Source organism: Paramisgurnus dabryanus, chromosome 6 (genome assembly GCF_030506205.2).
Source record: "Paramisgurnus dabryanus chromosome 6, PD_genome_1.1, whole genome shotgun sequence".
Taxonomy (NCBI): Eukaryota; Metazoa; Chordata; class Actinopteri; order Cypriniformes; family Cobitidae; genus Paramisgurnus; species Paramisgurnus dabryanus.
The window spans coordinates 28,353,467-28,371,364 of NC_133342.1; the positions used below are offsets into that span (position 1 = coordinate 28,353,467).

The 17,898-nt window shown below is 38.4% G+C and overlaps 1 protein-coding gene across 5 annotated transcripts in view; it reads right to left on the reverse strand.

Moving 5' to 3' along the window:
- Positions 1-17,898, reverse strand: part of ctnnd2b (catenin (cadherin-associated protein), delta 2b) — a 116,910-nt gene that overhangs the window by 16,756 nt on the left and 82,256 nt on the right. For all 5 annotated transcript variants that reach the window (XM_065276463.1, XM_065276462.1, XM_065276461.1 and 2 more), the window contains 5 exons: positions 15,754-15,886; positions 13,527-13,740; positions 9,476-9,659; positions 4,237-4,354; positions 725-910 (listed from right to left, as the gene is read on the reverse strand). In XM_065276463.1, coding sequence (XP_065132535.1) covers positions 725-910; positions 4,237-4,354; positions 9,476-9,659; positions 13,527-13,740; positions 15,754-15,886 — 835 coding nt within the window. The remainder of the gene's footprint in view (positions 1-724; positions 911-4,236; positions 4,355-9,475; positions 9,660-13,526; positions 13,741-15,753; positions 15,887-17,898) is intronic.

The window sequence follows — 17,898 nt, forward strand, 5'->3', positions numbered from 1 at the left end:
CGATTACCTGAAGAAGTCCTTATAGATGGATACTTCTGTGAAAGATGAATGCACTTTTTGGGGGTTTAAAGTCAGAAGTTGTTCCATGATTCCTGATTTCTATCATATTGAAATAACTCCAAATGTATTTGTCTAGAAGATAATGGAAATGTGTATCTCAGATTGCTTCAGGGTGAGTAAATCATGGGTTAATTTTGACTTTTGGCTTGAGTATCCCTTTAATGCATCAAAGCATGTGCACTAACTGTTAAACCATTGCTTTAACATAGCATTAGTTATAAAAAAAACAGTGGCTGTAACATATGTATACATGCTGATATATAAAAGAAGCAATCAGAAACAAAGTTCTCTTTAATCTTTGAATCTAAAGCTGTTGTTTAGGATACAAAGTAATTAGATCGAGCAAACTCATACGCTATCGTGCAGCCAGATGTGCATTTGCATCTTTGTTAAAGAACAGATAAATCCCAGACAATTTAGTTATTTAAAAGCTACAATGCAAAGCAATGCCACCTTTTACCTCGCCATTCATCCCATGCAAATGCTGAACAAACACCCCCGATGCCCTATCCTCGTCTGTTTTCAGAAACTAAATGAAATCAGCCCGGAATATAGGTAATTATCCACTGGAGTAGGACGAGTGTCGACGCAGGCGACCCGTGCGCGAATGCTGCTAAGTGATGCTAATTGCCACCAGCTGCAGTGATAAAAACCCCTGGCCCACCTGATCGTGGCTCTTCTTTTTCTTTTTCTTCTTGCCCCAGCAGCCGGAGCTCTCAGCATCCTTGCCGCTGGCATCGGTGCACAGAACCCCGTCCAGCTCCTCCGATCCCATCTGCTGGCCTTGAGACGTCTCCGCGGCCAGCCTGTATGACAGGTTTCGTAGGATACACACGCAGTTCTCGATAGTCTAGAAAAAGTGGGTTTTTAGATCGTGAGTCTACACGAAAATACTCAAGATTCTACTTAACTGCAAAATAAAAAAGACTTCCAAAATTATTTTCTGGATTGTGCCTAAATGTCTTAAAATGCTGGCTTTGTAGGCACGTTACTAGGTTTTAAAATGGAAATATGTAAATGTCTTTTTCTTTTTGATAGACAATCTATCCTCTTAGTGAAGCTTGCGCATTATTGTGCTCTGAACTCTTAATAGTCTCCTGTTAGATGAGTCCTCTGGACGGACTCCAGTAGAGAGCTGAAGAATTAATCCTATTGTGATGAGCAGTGAGGCAGGGAAAAACAAAGAGGACGGCTTTGATCTTATAAATGCTTCCAAAGGGATTAAATTCTGACAGTCTTTTTTTCTCTCAAACTGGTTCTCAAAAAGTATTATGCAGGAAACAGAGACCCCTCAAAAATCAAACAAAACACAGACTCGATATAAAGAAGTGCGTTACTGTGTAACTTAATCTGTGTAATTACCATAAACCTTTCGGAATAGCAACCAAAGCTATAAGGAGTTATACAGTAAATGCAATTATAGGAGTGACAAAAACATTTATTATTCTTTTGGAAAAACTTTGATAAAGATAAGCATTGCTGGTCTGTATTATTATATACAAGCTGGCAGACCTTAGTGATTATGTGTGAAAAATAAGTACGCCTGGGTCAAATACCTAAGGAATAATTGATGACGGGCCGTTGAATTATTCGAAAGTAATGCACACCCAAGGTGGTAATGCGGCACAATGCGCAGCGGAGTGTCGATACACTGTGGTAGGCATTATTTTTAAATAATTCAAAGAAAAGGAGTCAAATATTTCACTTATACCAGTATAACCACATACATTACTAAGGCATTGCTCTGCGGTTATCAGCTTGTTAAGTCTGACGTCATGCACCACATCCTGGTCCAACTGATCTCAAATGCCATACGTAAGAAAAAACAAGAAAATCACGCTAATATACACTCGTATCAAACTACCAAAACACCCAATTCTAATTTTTATCTCCATAACAAAATCCGAAATGTTCAGACATGGACTCATGGGCATGAATTTTTTACATAATATATTGCTGTCTATGATACCGTGAGCCTGGAGATGTGTACACTGTGAGTTTATTTATTTTTTCATAAATGTGTAATATGGATAAATAGTGCGTATAAACGGCTGTTTATATATTCTTTATTGAAATGAGTGTGGCTTGGACTAAATAACAGTATTACTTACATCATGTTTTTACAAGCGGATTTTAAGACATTTCTCAACCAATAAGAATAAAGCATTCAACAGCCCCATTGTATAATAAGATTCACAATATCCTGAATGCTTTCACCAGTAAAATTAGGCAACTTTGTGAATACAGCAATAATTTAATTGTGATTGATAAACAGATAGACAGACAGATGGTAAAAAATTGTCCCAAGCTGTCACTAGTGCAGTTTCCTTTAAAAAGGTCCTAATATGAAGAGTTTGGTTCCAACACGAGAAATGGCATTTAAAAAAAAAAATTAAGTTACCACCACAATCAGTATTGTATCAGGTCAGTATTAAAAAGTTAATTCTTAATTTTATGCAAAATCCGATAACCGCTGTGGTATTTTGTCGTTTTTTCTCCCTTTTTTTCAAAAACGCGATAAACGCCACTTCTTTGTAGAATAAATCTGCTCAACCAATCACAGCGCACCATTCCATGCATAGTTTTCCTTACCTACTTTGTACTTCGTGATCAACAAACAAACAAAACAGAGTTTAGCTGAAACTTCCCTCAACGCACCTGCCTGAAAGTTTTGAAAGTTGCCTAGGAAGATCTTGATTAGCTGGATCAGGTGTGTTTGATTAGGGTTGGGACAAAACTCTGCAAAGACAATGGCCCTCCAGGAGCAGGATTGGACACCCCTGTAATAGGCCTGTCGCGATAAACGATAAATCGATTAATCGCACGGTAAATAAAATGAGCTCGATCATTTTTTTAGGCCGCGATAATTCACATTTGCATGCTTGTTTGTTTTCCTTGTCTCTCTCTCTCTCTACCAAAGAGACTGGATGACCGCTCCGTGCAACGAGTGACAAGGAGTGAACCCTCGTCAGTCATTTGTCAGTCGCATGATCTGTGTGGGGAGGGGGGACTCCTGGCGTAGCCTATCACAGTAGGAGTACTGAGGAGGATGAGAGCCGCGTGAGAAGTGTAGCAGGAGAAAACACTAGTTAAGACGAGAGTTGGAGAAAAAGATGGATTTACTAGAGGCTGTTTACACTTGTCATTAACATGCGTTTTTATCGATCGGATCACAATGTTTTACGTCTTTTCTGACTTTTCTGACACAAGGTGAACAGTGCTATTTTAGCCTTTCATTGATAAACTAAAGCGGGTGATCTCCGCAGTTTCATTTTGCAAGCGTGTGAAAGTTGCGCGATCTTATTTCATCAATTGCGCTGAAAATTCAGAGAAAGCTCTAACATATAAACGTACAAAACACTGTGCAGCATGTATACTTGCTAAACAAGCAGCGGACTCCGACATAATATTAGTTTGCGTCCATATAAACTCATAATTACTCCCGCTGGCGTTCAAATGACAGCGGAGAGACTCGCCCACCGTCTCACGGACCGTCCCCTCACAGTATTCAGCACAGAAGCGGTCGAAAGTGGACAAAAGAGACGGATTTAAATACCAGGTGTAAATGTGATATGTCTCTCTCGTCCACTTGTGATCTGATCAAAAACACATCTTGATACCAAGTGTAAACAGCCAAGTTTCAAAACCAAACGCTACAGCTGCAGTGTGGGAGTACTTTGGATTTAAACCTAATGACCGAGGTGAACCACTAAACCTGAACGAACCACTAAACCTGAACGAGCCGTTATGTCGCATTTGTGGTAATAACGTAGCACTTAAAAGTGGCAACACGACAAACATGCATATGCACCTAAAACGCAATCATCCTGTTATTTTGTTCATTTCTTGTGGATATTTAAAATGTCTTCCAGTTCCAGTATTACTTATTGTTTAGAAATAAAAGTTTATAGATCTTTGAAAATGTGTATCTGCATTATTATAATGGTCCCGGAGCATCAATGTTATCGCCTATCGCGATAAATTCAGAGGCAATTTATCGCCTAGCAAAATTTGTTATCGTGACAGGCCTACCCTGTAATAAGCACTCTTTGGTACCTTTCTTTTTTTAAACGTTTGGTATGGGTAACAAGGTGTAGCAATTTTTAAAAATCTATATCAGTACACCTGCTATAATCCACTGAATGCACAGAAAGGCAGAGGAGAGAAAGGTCAAACCTTGCTGTCGATCTCGCTGGTACCCAGGGCTGTCTGAATGACATAGAGCAGCGCATCAGTCAGTCCTTCACACTCCCTCATCCTGCGGCGAGCCTCTTCTCCAGCTGAGCTCACGTTCCTTCAGAGAACACATTCACACACACGGCAAACAATGTCAGACATGGATTATCCACACATGTGCCATTGACTCAACTCTGGCACTTCTAAGCTTCGAGTCAATAGAAAATCAACTAAGGGCCAGATGGTCTTCAACATCAATGAGCCCTTCATGCATTCTGCCACTGTAAATGTGCAGTATCTTTTCTCTTCTCAATTTTTGGGCAATTTTGTATTTACCATATGAATAGAGAAAGATAGGGTACAGGAGAAAAACTCTGTTATCTGCATGTGCACAATAGCTCAATGTGTCAGCCATTTTGATATCTTGTGCCATATTAAGCCACCGAATTAAAGCACACACCCTTTCTCCAAAACAGCAAACCTTATGTCAACAACCCTAAATGCAATAAAAATAAAAACTGACACACTGTTATCAAAGCCCATCACATGCAGGAACTTCTCAAGACACTTTTATCAATTCAAGCCAGGTAAAAGTGATATTTTTTGAGTGGTATCCAAAGAATAAAATGACAATCCTCAAACCAGGAAGCCTAAACTGATGTACTCTTCCTTTTTTGAAGGTGCGTGTGAAATATCTAAAGACCCCTTCCTCTTTCTCCATGAAGCTACCAGATTTGTGTTTCTCTGACAGTCCAGGCAGCTCCAGGTGGTGCTGCAATAGTGTCCAACCGTTAAATATTCAATCAGACTTCTAGTTCCTCAGCCATCCGTGAAGAGGATTAATTATCAGGCTGGGCATTGGGAGCTTAGTCCAACCATCCATAAGCTATAGTGACTCAGCACTTTATACAATCCTGCTGCTTTAAACCTGAACACTGATGTGCAGGGCAAAAGTGAGGACTTTGAAGAAACTTATGGCATGTGCTTTAAAAATATGTAAACCGCTGATGATGTCATACTGGGTGTTAAATGGATGATGACATGAAGAATCACATTTCGTTTTATCTTTTGACATACAGTACAAGAGATCTTTGTATCATTAGTACAATAATTAATACACAAGGGTCCCCAGTGCTTCTGTCAACTTAGAAAATGTGAGAAAGCTCAACCCAGTAACTTAGGGCTCTATCTTACACCCGGCGCAATGCAGCGAAATGCGTGACGCAAGTGTCTTTTGCTAGTTTCCACCCTGCGCAATTTTCATTTTCACGTTTAGGGCCACGTTGTTTAAATAGCAAATGCATTTGCGCCCATGGGCATTCTGGTCTGAAAACAAGGTGTGTTCAGGCGCATTGTTGGTGCGTTGCTATTTTGAGGCAACTAAAATAGACTACGCCATTGACTAACAAAAACCTGGTCTAAAGTCTTAAGTCAATGGCGCAATATGTTTTTTGTTATTTAATAAGCGCATTAGTAATATGCGCCTATAAACGGGACGACAACGCGGGTTTGCTTATCACATACATGAATGCGCAGGAGCACAAAACTGCTTTTAAATATGAAAGATTAAAGGATTGAATGTAAAAGATTATTATTGAATCTCTTGGACATAAATGAGGACTAATTATGAGACGTTAGTCGGCGTAAAGAGCTGCTTCACCTGTAGCCTGGTAAGTAAATAAATGCTTTGCTTTAAACAAATGCATCTGTTTTTAAATGTTTTTATTTTTAAATGCTACCTCACGGATTTATTGTATATGATGACTCTGAGACTGTAGCTGTGGATATGATGAGATGATAAACATTTTTAAGTAATGCTTAAAGTGCCGTTTGTAAATTCTTTTTCTTCTGTTTGTTACAAATAAAGTATTTTTAGAGTGCAAACCTTTTCTTAAATACTTGTAAATTATTTTTTGATGATATTGGATAGCCATACATTTAAAGCAATTAAAAGCCTGCTATTTTTACTTCCATGACTAAAAAAAAACAGGTTTTTAAAGGTTTTAATAAAAAAATAACAATTTCAATACAAGTGAAAAACAACACAATTATTTAACATTAATCTTAAACTGGGGATCTTGTTCCTCCGCTTAGTTTTTCAGTTTACAAAGTCCGTCATCTAAATAGGGATTAGACATAGCGCCAGCACAACTTGCTTTTAAAGGGGATGAGAGCAGAGACTCTCATTGGTTTATTGCACGTTACGCCCAAAACACACCCATTACTTGTTAAAAATATAGGACCAACCCGTTTCGACCATGCACTCAGCGCACAAACCATTTTTCCAGTCGTTAAATTAGCAAAATGGGATTCGGACACGCCCATTTAGACGTTGCGATGTGCGCTTTAGACAATGCGCTTAGATCGTAATGGGGCCCCAAGTTTTGCTTAACTATTCTCTGCAAGCATGTGAAAAAATAGGTGATTGAAATTTGGCTCCCCTTGTGATGTCAGAAGGGGATAATTCCGCCCCTTAATCTGCACTATCCACGGCACTGACATTTAGTGCAGAGATCAGCTCATTTGCATTTAAAAAGACATTTTTGCAACATGCTATAATAAATGATCTATATGGTATTAAAAGCAAAAATTTCACATACGTACTCTGGGGACACCAGATATTTATTTTACATCTTAAAGTCTTGTGAAATGTCCCCTTTAATACAAATAAATTTATATCAGTATTTTCCTTAATACATTATCAATACAGGTTTGTAACAACATGAGGGTGAGTAAATGATGACAGAATTTTCATTTTTTGGTAAATTATGATTTTAAAACAGGGTGGAGAAAAAAGATTTTAAAAGACTTGTAAAACACAAACACGTCCCGTTTATCTTCTGGGATCGTTGCCGGAAAGAGGACCTAGTCAGATACACGGAAAACCCTCTGTGTGAACAAGAAGCCGAAACAATGCCGAAATGCCGCGCACGTCATCACAACACAAGTTATGGTTCAGCTCCTTAAAACGAGAGATAACATGCATATAAACATTCACCACGAGAAATGTTGCAAACTAGATTGAAGGAGTTATCAGGAAATGATAAATGAGATGCATAAACAATGAGGACAATGTCGTAGTGAGGACGCGCGTGTCATGGCAACATGAAGTTGGTTCAACTCTTTAAAATGAGGGATTTACAACATTCACGCCGAGAAATGTAAGTTAACTCGTCACTTACTTCATTGAAACAGAGATCATTCAGCAGCATAAAAGAATATCGCGCCACGTGCTCATTTGAGCTATAATAAACCAAAATACCCGCGCGTCATCCCAACAAGATATATCGTTCAGCTACTCAAAATGCGGGTTTTAAATGCATATAAACAATCACGATGAGAAATGTCTGAAAACTGTATTAAAGCAGAGATCAGGGAGCTCGTCAAATATCCACTCAGAAGCTGAGATCATTCACCAGCATAGAACCAGCATATATAATAAATAATATGCAAACTTCAGACGCTGCGTAGAAGAAAGGGCGGGACTTTCAACAGGTATACTAAAACGTGACTTGAAAACACTGTAGATCACTGATTAGTCTGAGAAAATCGTCACTACTAGCGTCATTGCTAACGCAAGATAAGCTTCACCTTCGTGTTTGCGCTGTCTTGAGCAAACCTGTTGTCATTTGTGCTTTGTTGTTGTAAGTTCTCAAACTCCATTTTAGCAGTGAAAAACATCCACAGGTTGAGAATCAGGACTACCATACCAGTGTTTTCCTTGCAGTTTGTAGCGGCACATCTGACCAACGGCACGATGTTTGTATAGAAACTGTCATGTGAGACAGAGGTATAGTGACAAACGCAATGATTTGTGATGCTAAAATTTGTGGCGGACTAACAAATAAATGACTTTAAGACACATTCTGGACACACCTGAGACTTATATTACATATTGTAAAAATGGGCATAATATGTGCCCTTTAAGAGTTAAAATTTAATAGGTAAACACTTACAAATGCAATTGTGCCAGAGGAATTAAAGAAACAGTTTGCCAGAAAATTTAAATTCTCTCATTATTTACTCACTCGCATACCCTCCCAGGTGTATGACTTCTTTCATTATCTGAACACAAGCAGAGTTATTAAATAACACCCTAGCTCTCCCTAGCTTTGTAATAACATTGAATAGTGCTCAAGATATTTAAGGGTGAAAAAAATTTCCAATTAAGATTTCATATGTAAAATTTAAGAAAATATTAGGGACACTTAATGGACATTTAATGAACTGCAGCCAGACACATTATGGCCAAAACAGTGACTGGACATGATTCACCAACATGATTTCAACAGATGAGTGCGCATGAACGTCACATCCTTTAGATTTCCCTGACACGTACTGTACAATAAATCAGTCTATAGGCCATAACAGACAACATTGGGAGTTGAGCAAGGACTTGTATTTAAGTTTCGTATATACACTGGCAATAAAAAGTGATTTAAACATTAAAATATATACATACAGCCCCTTTATAGAAGTGCCTAAAACTAACATCAACAAAATGAATCAGACAGGCTTTTCAGATTACATATAGTGGGCTTCACTGATAAGCATTTGACAGGATGCCAAATGATTTCCATTGCCAGATCCACAATCACAGTGCATAACACTATTCCAGAACTAGAAAATCCTATTGTTGAATCCAACCAATACTGGGCCAACTATAATCCTGCAAAACTGGCAGACTGAACTGCTCCTCTGTGACACTCCGTCACACAATGGCTTTATGCGCAAGAGTCTGAGACCATCCATAACTATTTATTCAAATCAATTAACTGAACTTATCAGAGGAACAATCGCAAACATAATTCACAAATGTGTTTGTTTGACACAGAACCAGAGAGCCATTATCAAGTGGTGTCCGTCGAGACCCCGATATACTGTGATATATCTGAAGGCAGAAAAATTCATCATCTAGGAGAGCCTAACACATCTCACTTTGCTTTGAAAGAAGTAAACTAACTTAATTTTGGCATAATTCTTACTTCAGTCACCATTTACTGTATTAAGCAATCATTGTCTCTAGGTTAGATTAAGCCTCTTACAAGAGCCAAAAGCAACGGCAACTAAATTTTCCTAACAAATGGAGCTGAGCCTGTTATAGATATAGATAAATTCAGATATATTGGTTGGGGTTTGGAACTGAGAACCATATAAAAAATGGAACCAAATTATTTTCATGACTTTTTTCATTTAATGGATACTGCATAGAAGCTTGCAATGGAAAGATGAGCTGTACCTGAGACAACCGGTAGCATTGCGGAGCACCTGTGAGGAATGCAGGTGCAGTTTGCGGTCGTCCTGATGTGGGGAGGTGTCCCAGCCCGAGTGAGGAATAATGACTGTGTTGGTCAGCACTGCCAGAGCATCCTGAATTATGGGCATCTTCAAAGCATCACACGAGGATAAATTCCACAACACACCTGTGTACAGGGATATAAATCAAAACTGTCTGATCCAGCGCTGAAAGAGTCACACAGTAATAGTATATTTACTCACACAGTATACTTACACAACTGTTTTCCTTGTTCAATTTATTTTTGTTTTATTTAAAAAATAATAATAAACTAGGCACTTGGAATATGAATATTGTATGTGGTCATGGTTAAGGGCCTTCAAACTAAAATCTATTCAAAAAATGATCTACTGTGACATGTACAGCTCTAGTTAGTATGCACATTAACTTGTGTAATCCTAACCACATTACACATAATCAAGAATAAGCGCACATAGTCTTACAAAATAAACCTTGATTTTACAACAAATAAAGCAAAAAAATAAATAAAACATGGATATAGTAAGATAGCGGTTACCACAAATTAACAATGATTTTGCTACGTTAAATCAACCCTATATCATGAAATTATGTACCTATAGTCACGTAAATTTTTTATTCTTTTTCGTGACACTGTGCCGTTTTTCTGCGTTTTTACGTGACCGTATCACGCATTTCTGTTTACGTGTCATTGTCACGTATTGGTTACTCAACTGCTTTTTCCTATTTTCAAACCATTTTCGCTTCGGTTAAGGGTTAGATTTGGTGTTTGCGTTAGTATGTCACTTTAAGTATTGGTTAAATCTAACCCTAAACCGAAGCGACAATGGTTTGAAATTAGGAAAAAGCAGTTGAGTAACCAATCCGTGAGAATGCCACGGGAAAGAAAGTCCATGGCATGGCCACGAAAAATGCAGAGATCTGTGACTATGCCACGGAAATTCGTGAAATTCCTATATTTTCTGATTTTTAAACCATTGTCGCCTGGCGTTAAGGGTTAGAGTTGGGTTTGGGTAAGGATGTCATTTTATGTCAATCTAACCCTAAACCGAAGCGAACAAAGGTAAGTAAATAGGACAAAACAGTTAAGTAACTAATACGTGACAATGACATTTAAACAGAAATGCATGATACGATCACGTAAAAACACGGAAAAACGTGACAGTGTCACGGAAAATAATAAAACATTTATGTGATTATAGGTACGTAATGCTGTGATAATGGGTTGGTCAAGTTCATGGGTTTTGGTTTAAAACAATGTTTTACATATGGTAATAAACACAGAAAACATGGTTACTACACTTTACTATAATACACCATGGTTAATTTTCATAAAGCTGTTTTCTAATTGGCATACTATCTTTCCAAAAACCATGTACACGATTAAGACTAGTGCTGTCATTCTCAAACTTTTTCGACGTCCAGTCATCCTGTGTACGGTGCATCCCTTTATGCCCCCCCAACAAAAAACTTAATTTCTGAATTAACCAAAAAACACATTAAATTATGCAATGTAGTGGTGTTGGTTAATAGTCTTATTTTTCTGAGGTTCAATTACATTATAATACATTTATGTTTTTTATAAAATGTAATTAAACCTGGGCCCCCATGGCACCATCTCAGGGCCATCTGAGAACCACTGGACCAGTGCATTTTAAATCAATGTGTCTACACTGCATAATAGTATTTCAAATATGCATACTTTTCCAAAGTGTGCATCCATACCTGCTTTATGGAGCTACCTTTTTGTAGCAACAAAAAGGAGTTTTAAGCAAAGAAAGCAAAAGCTGGTATAGTAATTTTCAAATATATTAATCTAAAAATTACATGACACTGAATAAAAAAAACAGTAGGATGCTGATGCATATGTATATGTATTGTGTATTCAGTGTACAGTGTGTGAATTGGGATGCAGCCATATGTCATTTGTTTGATAGTATGCTCCACCCTCCACATCACACTATTGTTTCTTAATCCTGATCACACATTTCAGATTATAAAGTGCTCTACTGATGGGCTCATGGGGTGTGTTACATAAGAGGAAACTAACAAAATGTGCAAAGCAGGGTGTTCATGCAGGAGCAGGCTTGAGAAACACAAGTCTGTGGGCAGCAGCATGAAGCAGGGGATGCCAAAACTCAACAGCTTAATCAAGAAAACCGGCTCAGTTTTAGGTCAAAACCTCGACCCCCTGAAGCTGGCGGCTAAAAAGAGGAACCGGTCCAAACTCACAGCAATCATGAATAACACATTGACCCTGTCATGAGACCCATGCTGCTCGGGAGCTCTCCAGAGTATGAGGGAACGCTTATGCAGGTCCTTATGCACCTTGTTGCTAGCATGGTGTTCAGCTCAACCCAAGTCATTTTTATGTTATGTCCTGTTTGTTTGTAACCAGTGGTCCTTAAACTTGGGGGCGCGAGATGGTGCCGAGGGGATCTCAACTGGCAGGGAACTGGGATCGGAAGATGTACTGTATCGTAGGAGGGGTTAAATTTAGGGCTGATTTAGGGCTGTGTCATATCTATCTATCTATCTATCTATCTATCTATCTATCTATCTATCTATCTATCTATCTATCTATCTATCTATCTATCTATCTATCTATCTATCTATCTATCTATCTATCTATCTATCTATCTATCTATCTATCTATCTATCTATCTCCAGACATTGTGGATGAGCAAACTCTATGTAATTTAAAGAGTTGATTTAAGTGCATCTGTCATATCCTTGAAGTGATGCTTTACGGTCACACAAGCATCGCATAAACCGCTGTGTCCTACGCAGCCTAGGATTTGAAGGCATTTGCAAAATTCCTTTGGTGAATCGAGTGCTCAAACAGCCCAGACAACACATTCAAATAAACAATGTTTGCACAATGAGCACATTTCGGTCACTTTTTGGGCTGGCTCTTCAATTTACACGTCACCTGTCTTGGAAAAAGCCATAAATCATATCGCTCATATCGACCTGAGGAGAGCCCACGTAGACAGAGCAGCAAAGCAAGTGCCATTCAGCTTCAATTTACCTATATTCATTTAAACCACTTTAGCGGTTTCTCAGAGGTTCGGATTTAGCTGGAAAGTGACTGTGGAATTGTTGGACATTTCTGTTGCTCACCAAGCTGAATCACCTGCAACAACTTATTGAAGCGTCTCATAACAATTCATCATCTGACATTTATAAAATGCCTGAAAAGCCGAACTGCTGTACAAATCTTCAGACAGCTCTCAGGAATTGTCTCCACAATGAATATTTCTATAGGGCATTGAGCAGATTCTTAGTCTTTTGTCAATGTGTCAAAGTCGTTATACACAAATCTCTAAAGAGACTACGCTAAGTACTGGTATTATCCTTAATTATAACAGAGCTTACCAATTAGCAGATCATTAACAAATCATTTAATGGGTAGTAGAGTCTACAGTTACAAATAGTTGATTCCTGCAGAGCTGTTACATGATGGAAAAGGTCTGCTGTTAGGAGTATTGATTTTGTCATTGATATTTTCAGTTTTTGCATACTAAAGCCCAATTTATAGTTGTGAGGGAAGTATATGCTGCAGCCTATGCACATACATGCACCCTAACCATAGCTCACCTCTCCAAAAAATTTAACAATGGTCATTTCTACGTGGACTGCAAGCGCTGTTTGGTTTGCTTGAACGCTTATTTGTCTATTAGATGTCATCATTGCTGTTGCTTCTTCAACTTTTGCCTTACATAAGTAACATGCCTCGACACGGCCATGCTGTTGCGGACAATGACGCAGAAGTATAAATGAAAACTGACATGTAGCCTACGGCGTAGGTCCATCGCAGAAGTATAAATCGTCGTTTTTGGACATACCATTCATTACACATACTATTTATAGTCTGCTATATAGTATGGAAGTAGGCAATTTATAATACAGAGTATTTCTCCCTTTAATCTTGTGTCGAGCCTGGTTAGGAGAACACATGAGAAAAGAGAACAAAGGAGAAGAAACGTAATGGTTACATGTGTGTAACGTGTACCTGTGAGCAGCTCTCTGATCTCTATGTCTGTAGTTTTGCGCAGAAGTCGCACAAGGGCGGGGATCCCACCGCAGTTCTTTAGGGCGATCTTGTTGTCATCGTTGGCCTTGCCATAAACCAGGTTCCTGAGCGCGCCACAGGCACTCCTGTGCACGTCAGTCAAACGATGGTCCAGCAGGTCCACCAGAAGCTGAATCCCACCCTGCCTTCGTATCTGAGGAACATTAAATGCATAATAGACATTCAATAGAATCAAAGAAATAACCCAGCAGAAAAAAGCAAGCAGCATGGATTTGTCTAGGAATACACAAAAATTCACTCATTATCGGATTACAGTAGCTCATGTGGCATGCGGCAGGTACTGATGTCACTGAGGCCAATTTTAAACCCGGACATACTGTAAGCAGAACCGAGGCTCACTGCTTGCCTGTTTTTTTTTTTATTAAAATAATTGTGTATCTTAATAAAACTTAACAAGGCTGCTAAGTTGCTGCATTATATAATTTCTGCCTTGCATATACAGTAATAGTTTTCTTGTATTTTATATTATTTAGATAATAAAGCTTGTAAATTTAATTACGTTGCATGGAACTAAATAAGGGATATTTAGTACTGTTTTTTTCATCCAATTTTGTTGTGTTACTTTCAAAAAGTGTGGTTATTTTATTAGTTTGTAGTTTTTCCTTCTCAGATTCATTAAATTATTAAAAATAATAAAAGTGCATCCAGAATCCAGAATTGTGTTGGTTTCAACCCAGAATTTTCATTTTGGTGCATCACTATATTTCTCCAGACCAGTAAGAATTACTGAATAAACTTCTTCCAAAAATACCATAAAAAAGTTTTGCAAGTGACCAATAAAGACAAAGCACAACGCGTCATAACCTAAAAACCACGCCCACCGGGGAAAAACAATCCAACCGTCTCCATTGACTTTGTATTGCAAGAGGCCGCCTCCTTGTCATTTCTAGCTTATAACGAAAAGCAGAATAATGCCTAAAAGCTACTGTGTGACAGGGTGTACAACTAACAAGCCAAAAAAACACAGAAATAAGTTTTTATAAGCTGTCGACCCCCCCAAAAAAATTGTGTTTAAAGACACAAAAGTGGATACAGGCCACTTTCTATTAGGACTACGCACACTGGAGGGAAACGTAATCGGCGATCCACTTTTGTGTCTTTAAACACTCGTTTTTTGGGGTCGACAGCTTATAAAATTATATTTCAGTTTTTTTAGCTTGTTTGCTGTACACCCTGTCACACAGCAGCTTTTTGGCATGATTCTGTTTTTGATATAAGCCCAAAATGACAAGGAGGCAGCCTCACGTAATACAAAGTGAATGGAGACGGTTGGATTGTTTTCCCCCCGTGGGCGTGGTTTTCAAATTAGCATAACTGCGCTCTGTCTCTTTTCACCAATACACTGGTCTACCAAAAATGATTTTCCCAAGTTCAAACATCAACAAAATAAGACATCCCAACACAGTATTACAATTATTGAATATTAAAGAGCACCTATTTCATTGCTAAAAACAACGTTATTTTGTGTATTTGATATAATATAATCGTATAAAAAATTGTGAATCAGACAATAGGTGCTCTTTAAAAAGTATATCAAATGTCCTTAAAGCTATAGTTCAACCAAAAATAAAAAAATATATCATTATTTACTAATCCACAAGTCATAAACATGTGTTTATACAGTTTCCATATAATAGCAGTTCATAATAACCTTAACCTAAACAATAGCACTGTTTACATTTTTGGTGATCGTATTTTGCCTTAGAAAGTTTTATTCAGCTTTTGCATAAATTCTCAATCGGAACAGACCTGTGATCTTTTTTCGTTGTTGTTGTGATCCGCTATTTAAGAACCATTGAGCTAGAACACCACCACACCAGCAAAAACCTGCCTAAATAAGCTGAATAAGAAAAATTCACCTAAGAGAGCATAAGCTGCTAGCTGGTTTTTGCTGGTTTAAGGTGGCAGTACCTGGTTTAAGCTGGTCCTCCCAGCTGTTCAAGCTGGGAGCTCTTCCAGTCTGACCAGCTATGAACAGCTTAAAAAGTGACCAAAACACAGCTAACCCAGCTTGCTACACCAACAATACAAGCTGGAAGACCAGCTAAAACCATCTTAGCAGCTTATACTGGTCTTTTTCAGTAGGGATGTAGGATGTGCATTTTGTTGTGATGTATTTGATGTTGGTTCAGTACGCAGGACTCACCTCTGATTTGATCTTGTTGTCTCCAAAGCACAAGTGCTGAAGGTAGGCTGCAGCATTGGACTGTACAGATGGAAACTGGTGCTGCAGCATCTGAATGACCTCGGGCAGTTCAGGATCCCTCCAGCCAAACTCCCTGAGGAGGAACACATGCACACAAGAGCTTTTCACACGAAACAATGCAACATCAATAGCAGCAAGGACAACATTTCTGTTATCTGACTCGGCGCATCATTACGGGGAAACATTTCAAAATTCTCCTCTCTGTGGTGTCTGATCAAATCTAATCAAATTATAACTTTCTACGAACATCTGTGATCTCCTGCTGTTTAATGTACTACTTGTCTGCTTTGAAAATATTGAAAACAGAGAAACGATGATGACACTAAACAGACCAAACTGAACGAAAACAAGATATGACTGTTTTGCTAAGGAAAAAATAAATAAAAATACAAGGGGTGAGAAACAATCATTATTATAATTTTTTAAATTTTCGAATCATTTTGCAAAGATATGTTGGATCACAAATGACAATAACATCCTACGCACTAATGTCAGTCCTATCGCAGGTATAACTGGCAGTTGTGCTATTGCCTGGAGCGATCCGGAGGTGCCTAGAACCCCACAGGAGAAGATCTACATTACCTAAACCCCCCAAGTCATGTGACTTGTTCAACTTGGTAAGAATATTAACCATCAGAGTGAACTAAGGAAGCAGCAAACAGATACCTCCCTAATGTCTGCAATAAAAACATCCATTTTCTGCCAACAGCAAAATGTACCACCTAATGTATATTATTTTGCAGTATCCGTGCATAGTGACAAACAGCTTTGTGCAGTATTGCTTCTTCCCATACTGCATGCAGGCAAGAAAACGGAGCTTTCGGTTTTTCATGCATTTCTTCTGTCTTCCTCTCTAAAGCTTAAACAGATGGCCAAACCCATTTCTTCGCATGCATCATGTCGGATGCAGTCAAACAAGAAGTCAATTCAAATAATAAGATCAGTAAAAGGAAGCATACAGGGAAAAGAGGGAAGATGAGAGGGGAACGACATTTGTGCGTAGAAAATTCAACACAGCCTTATTTTTTACTGTGAGGCAGCAAAAAACAACATGATCGACAAACATCTCTGAGTAAGAGGCACCATGGGAAAAATCTATTGTAGCATGTCTCATTTTTCACCAGCACAACCAGTGCCGGGGCAATTGCGGTCACAAAAAGAAAAACGGTGTCTATAGGGAAAAGGTCTGAATGGGGATAATAATCCTGAAACATGATGGGCACTTTGTTTTCAAACCCTGTATCTTCTTTTGTGTCATTGTTTAACCTTGAGCAATAAAATCACTACGAGGGCATTGCTGACAAATAAATGTATCTCCAAGCCAAACTCACCAGTGCAATTGGTGCATGAGAGCATGCTGTCATAAATCAAACAGGCATGCTAATCGATAATGCACATGATTATCAGTAATTAAACTATAATTATTATAAAACAGATGATGTTTATAAGGTAATCAATGGTGTTGTTGCGCGAGTCGACTTTGGCTACATTTTTGACCGTAATTACCAATGCACTAAAGTAAAATTAGGTTTACCTCCATGTAATTATACACCGCAGTAAATCAGATGGCACGGCCTCAATGCTTCAACAGCAAAAGCATAACGCCTCTAGCTACAGTAGCTACTTTCACAATAACAACACAGAAACCTGGGATCTTTCACACCTGTTACACACACCTGCTGAGTAAAAATCCCACTCATTAGAGAATAGAGAAATCGATAGAGATATTGATTTTTAGCAATAACATAAACCTCAAGCGTCTTAAGAGGTTGTTTGGTACAAGAGTTTTGAATTCTTCGGCATTATTCGGAAAACCCATAATGGGGAAAAGCATGTCTCTTGAAAAAGTGGGTGGTGATTGCTGAGCACCATACAGTATACTCCAATCCATAAAACAGTAAAGATAAATTAGCTTTTCCTTTATGCATTGTAGAGTTTAATCTGCAGGATAATCTGTGATTCATGTAGTTTAGTTGGCAGAGTATTGCATTAAGAGTGCAAAGATTATAATTATAATAATAATATGCTACATTTATATAGCGCTTTTTGACAGTATAGTGTCCCCGTCACTATTCTGGGGTGTTG